The sequence below is a fragment of the Eufriesea mexicana genome, unplaced genomic scaffold (genome assembly GCF_001483705.2).
Source record: "Eufriesea mexicana isolate 0111107269 unplaced genomic scaffold, ASM148370v2 scaffold1601, whole genome shotgun sequence".
Taxonomy (NCBI): Eukaryota; Metazoa; Arthropoda; class Insecta; order Hymenoptera; family Apidae; genus Eufriesea; species Eufriesea mexicana.
The window spans coordinates 359,831-365,911 of record NW_016909695.1 but is presented as its reverse complement, the minus strand read 5'-3'; the positions used below and the strand labels follow the sequence as shown (position 1 = coordinate 365,911).

Here is a 6,081-nt window from a genome sequence, read left to right as displayed (position 1 = left end):
ATATAAATATTTAATAAAAATGAAAAATAAATATTTCAAACGTATACATAAAATAATAATAAAAACATTTACCTATCATTTCTGTAACTATCCTTACTATGTTTTGAACTGTCATACCTAAAATAGAATAACTATTTAATAAAAAGTCTAGTTTCTAGCTATTTGGTTACATAGTAAATTAAATTTAAGAATTATCAGTGATATCATAAAATTTACATTTAATCCATATATATATATATAAAATGCAATACTCTGTGAAATCCATATTTTTTTTTAAATGTCAATATCCATATTATATTGTACATTTCACCATTTGGTGAATTTATTTTTTACCACATATGTATTATATCTTTATATTTAGTTTGTGTTATATAAAAAACTGGTTAATATACGTTACTAAACAATAGTAAATATTGGTAAATGCTATGAAATATTAAAATTTGATTTTTATCTAAATTTACAATTCTATATTAATTATTTAATATCAATAAAAAGATTCTGTATACTTTTGAATCATTAATATTATATTTCGTTTTTGAAGTTCTTGTTATAAATAGGTTTATTTTTAGAGTATTAGAAATCGAAAAAAAATAGCAGATTAAAGAATATGTGCAAAAGTCTTATTGTAAAAGATGTGTAAAAGCAGATAGAATAATTCTCACAATAGTACATGTTACAAATTCCAAAAAAATTAAAACACTGATTTGTACAATTTAATACAATTGTTGGTAAGGATTATGCAAAGTAATGAATTATGAGATATATATTGTAATATATTGTCCATATACATAAACATTAAGTTTAGTTTTAAAACTTCAAATTACTCACCTATTAATAATTGTTATTAATCATTAACCTGAAGAAAAAACTCAATTGAAAGTTACACATAACATACTGACGATAAAAAATAAAAATATGTAAACATACACTGATAACAAATTCCAGTAATTATTTTAGCAAAGTAATCTATATTTTTCCTATTTATTAGAAATTACTTTTGGAAATTTTATAAATTAATATTTTAATATTTTCACTATTTCATGGGAAAAGAAACTAATCAAAATTCGTTGAAATACAAATAACAGACTCATTTGTAAAATATTTTAATTGGACTACTGCAAATATGCAAATATGGAATTTTATTCCATAGCTTATTCATAAGATAAAAAGTATTTTATTATATCTTTGCATTTTCCTTAGAAAAAATATATGCAAATGATTACACTAAAAAAGAAAGCATAAGCCTTGGCAGTAGCATAAGCAAGCATATGCATATATTAAATATATTGCATATTATATTCTTGTTCCATTTTTCAGTCCTCCCTTGTATCCCTTGCGAAGCATTAGTAAAGCTAGAACAAAACAGACTGTAATAACACAAAACACATGCCTAAAATAAAAATAAAAAAGCACAATTACATTCACAATAATTACAAACATATGCAATAGAAAAACATATTCACAATGAACCTAAATATGTTTCGATATCCTCAAATTTGGTACATTATTCCTATATTTTACCTACTAATAATTTTATATGTACTGATATAAATTTGTTAAGTGCAATACTTACGACTTATACAATTAACAACATAACATGTAATTACAAAATATCTCAATAAAATTTAGTATTAATTAAAAATAATTATAAATATACTTATAATGTTTATAAGTGCATCTGATGACATAATAGCAATACTCAATGCCATTTTTGTATACAAAATCTAATTTATAAACGAATATAATGTTCACCAATAGTTGATTCTTATTAAATAACTTCTTTTCATTTATAAATTAGCTGTATACTAATAATCATATCCATATTACATTGCAAACTCATATCCCATAAATAAAATACATACAAATAAAATTTTATACAATAATGACTTGACATTTATTGGAATAACTTTGCTACTTTGCAAAGTATTATTACCAATATACACACAAACCTGGAATGATGAGATGTACGTCGAGGACTACGACTTCGACTTCTTAAAGGACTTGAAGAAGTAGCAAATTTTTTACATGTTTTCGATTTATTTTCTAAAAATTAAACATGTTATGCTTTCAAAACAGAAGTAATATTTTAATATATATAAAATATTACATAATAATCCATATTTGTTTCAAACATAAATATTATCTGAACAATTTAAATAATATTTTCTATAAATATATTAAAGAATATATATGCAATGACAGAAAGTTGAAATTTGAAATAATAAACATACCTAAATTTTCATTATTTATAGCTACAACTGTACGATGTTCTTCAATTTCTTCTGTTTTAGTTGAACCTTTTATTTCTTCTCTTTCAAATATAGGTTTTGATCCCTCTCCTACATTTAAATAAATTGATTTATAAACAAAAATTTTCAAATGCATGTACAAAAAGAAGCAATAAAATGGTACTAGTAGCTGCGACAGACCTTAGAGATAGTAAGGTTGATATGTAAATAAACTGACTACCTCTGAATAATTGTAAGCCAGATCAATGTATAACATATATATGAAGTAAGTGTAATTATAAAAACATGCAATAAAGAAAGTAAAAATACAATTATCTTTTACATTAATTTATATTAGTAATTTTGTATTAATATTGTATAAATCAATTGTTTACATAAATTTATCTTATATTATGAAAAAAATATATTTTACTTCTATAAATACAAATCAGTCTTCAGAATTAATTTATAGTTGAAAATATATGGCTTACAATTTTTTTGAGTGCCAGAATACCATGAAATGCTTTTATGTACAGAAATAAATCTGTAATTAGAAAAGGAACTAATTTATGAATATATAAATTTTTTATTTTAAGTTATGAATTAATTAATTATTAATTTGAAGTATATTTGTCTTTTTTTTTATAAGAATTTTATTAATGTTATTTCTCTTATTAGGTCTATCATATATATGTATAATTTTTAAAATGTTATACTAAAAGTATTACAAATATTTTTATTGAAAATTTAGTTCAAGATGTAAAAATAATAATTTTTCTAATAAAATTCTTTTAATAAAATTCTGTTGAATTGAACTAATTTAAGTTTAATAAACATATAATCCTATAATCTTCCAAGATGCTTTAGGTCTTCCAAGACGATTAACAAATCTTCCAGTTTGTTGATGTACAACTTCATAATTTAACTATGTCCCTTTTTGAAGCAAATATTCAATATTTGACTAATTAATATATTGTATCAAATTAAGGACATTTTGCAGTTAAAAAATTAAAAGTATAATTTCTTTCCACAAAAATTTGTAACTACTTTTTTTCATATAATTTTACACAATTACAGTTTTTATAATTACTTTTAAATTCCAGTTATTTTTATATTATTTGAAAATAAACTTTTGATATATAGAAATGTAAAAGTTGAAATAAATTCAAATAGACTAAATAAAATAACTTCTACACTGAATATAAAATTTTAACATTTAATATTTAATCTCAAATTTTTACTGAAGAATTTTAATATATAATTTAGATTCTTCTGCTGTAGATGATCTTTAAACTTTACATTGTAAGATTTGTGATGTCATTATCTAATTTTTCCTCTTCCATTGTTGAATGAATGAATTTAGCACACCACCATAGAAATTATTCTTACAAATAATTTTTTGCATTTTTATACATGCAAACATTCCAAAAGCAAAGCATAAGGAGAATGCACAAAATGAAGTAAACATCTAAAGAATTGTCCCCCAAAAATCATTATTATTTATATAAAATTATTTCTTTTTTATTACTATAACTTTTTGTGCAAACTCTGTAGCAAAAAGGGTATAAAGCAGCAAAAAAACTAAATAAATAAAAAGAAATGAAAGCACTCTTAGAACACTCAAGATAAGAAAATGTTGTGCTTACGTATTGCACATTACATGTTCAATACCCCACTCCAACGTTGTATTCCAAATTTTCTTTATCCTTGTCAAATCAAGAACATCTTATTAACTTCATGAATTAACTTTATAGTTGAGTAGATTGTTGAATGTTATAGAAGATATAATATGATGATAAATCCATCATCTCCATGCCCTTAGAAAATTGTAGAGAATATCATCTTCAGGTGTTGCATTTAATCAAGTGAAAATATTGCTATATTCAATTAAATTTATCATGTAATCAGACAAACTTAAATATATTATAAGGATCGTAACTTTACATTAAAAAGCATACAATCTCTTGAATTTGTAGATTTGATGCTTGGAAAATCCCAGAAATAATTATCTTCCATGATGAATTCATATCCATTTTTGGTATCTCTTCATTAAATTACTGAAAGTTGTTAAATAATTATAGTAAAAAACAATATTTTACCCGTTCTTCTTTTCAGCACCACATCTTCAGGATTGATAATATCTCGTTGAAGTTCACCAATTGTTGTTTTACCCATTATTTTTCTATGAATGTCTACTTTTATTCTTCGTAGTTCTGTAGCACTAACTTGTATACCTTCTGGGCCTTTAAATAAGGATGTTGTACCATCTGATGATTCTACTCTGGAGTACAAAACAATATTTTAAATTTTCACAATGTATAATTACATTTTTCAAATTTCATACCTTTTTGCAAATTAAAAATTAAATTATACTTTTGAACTGAACTGAACATATACAAAATAATATAATGAAATAGAAATAATATAACTTATGATTAAAAATTTATACTACAATATGTAGTTGTATAATAAATGTATAAATATACGTAAGTTTTGAAAGAGTAATCTTAAATAATCTTTAAACATCTTTCTTTCTTAATTTGACTTTTACTTATATATAAAAATAATTTTATTTCATTTTCTAAAAATAAGAAAGTTTCTTAAATTGTTTATACTTACTTTTCAGATAATATAGATGTTTTACAGGTATTTGATGTAGCTGTTCTTCTATGTCGATTTTCTGGAGACCTGCTTTCATTCTTACTACGATCCTGATGTGATAATCTTCTTTTAGGTAGAGGTAAACCCTTTTGACGAGCACGTTGTATTTCATATTCTAAAATCATTTTTTCCTTCAATTTTTCATGTTCTCGTTCCCGCTCTTTTTGTTTCATCCATTCGCGTCTACGTCGTAATTTTTCTTCTTCTGTTCTTGCACGCGAACCAGTCTCATGATCTTCACTGCGTGATGATTTACATTTCTCATCGCGATGTGAATGACTCGATACGTTTCGTTTCATTTCCGTAGTATACAACAAACGAAACTACGTATACATGGAAGTTAATAAAAAGACTGCAAGTCTTTCTTTAAGGTTAGGAAAACATAAGACTTAAATATCCACGTTATGCTAGAACGATGTATACTATATAGAAAAATTTCAATAAATAAAAAATAAATATATCACATAAAGCTATAAAAAAGTAAAGTTATCACATTAGACGTAAATGGAAAATGAATCATACACGCACAAACACAACACTATCAAATGATTAGAATTTAATGAATAAATTTTAAGGAAGACATACATGTGGCGCCATCAGTAGTACATGCAGAGATTTGATTGATATTGAAAGAAGTGGGGTTAAGGTAACAACAATTTGACCTATCAGAAGCAAACTTATTGAATTGTATAGAAAGGTCTATAAAAGTGGAGGGAATACCTACCTGAGTAAAACGTTGAATGTTCACAGGTATATTTCTTTAGAATAGAATCTGTTAATTATTAAAATTATGTTTCAAGTCTGTATTCCTTTCTCATATATTATTTAAAACACTTTGTATTACTTATTATATATAAGTATTCCAAGTTATTGAAAAATTCGTAATTTACATGCTGGTGGGAACGCAGTACCGCTCGGTTTATGGAAGTACGCAAAAATTAAAAAAGTGTGTAGGGATACAAGTTTATTACAGAGAATAAATTAATACAAAACGATGACTTTTTATAATAAATATAAAATGAATTGAAAATTCGCTTCTTCTTTAAACTTCTCCCCCAATCCTACCTACATCCAGAATTGCCTTAAATTGCCATGGCTGAATAAATCAGGTTCTGTCCCCTCAATCGATGATTTTCTTCTTGGTTCCTTTATTCCGTTCACAAACTCTTGAAATGAAGGCATACCACTGTTA

At 24.2% G+C, this 6,081-nt stretch overlaps 1 protein-coding gene across 1 annotated transcript in view; it reads right to left on the bottom strand.

The window, feature by feature from the left end:
* Fem (feminizer) overlaps window positions 1–5,276 on the bottom strand; it is a 6,038-nt gene extending 762 nt beyond the window's left edge. The window contains exons 1-5 of the mRNA XM_017901284.1: window positions 4,848–5,276; window positions 4,328–4,509; window positions 2,232–2,339; window positions 1,950–2,043; window positions 73–117 (exon numbers count right to left, since the gene is read on the bottom strand). Coding sequence (XP_017756773.1) covers window positions 73–117; window positions 1,950–2,043; window positions 2,232–2,339; window positions 4,328–4,509; window positions 4,848–5,188 — 770 coding nt within the window. The 5' untranslated portion in view covers window positions 5,189–5,276. The remainder of the gene's footprint in view (window positions 1–72; window positions 118–1,949; window positions 2,044–2,231; window positions 2,340–4,327; window positions 4,510–4,847) is intronic.
* Window positions 5,277–6,081: the final 805 nt, after the last annotated feature.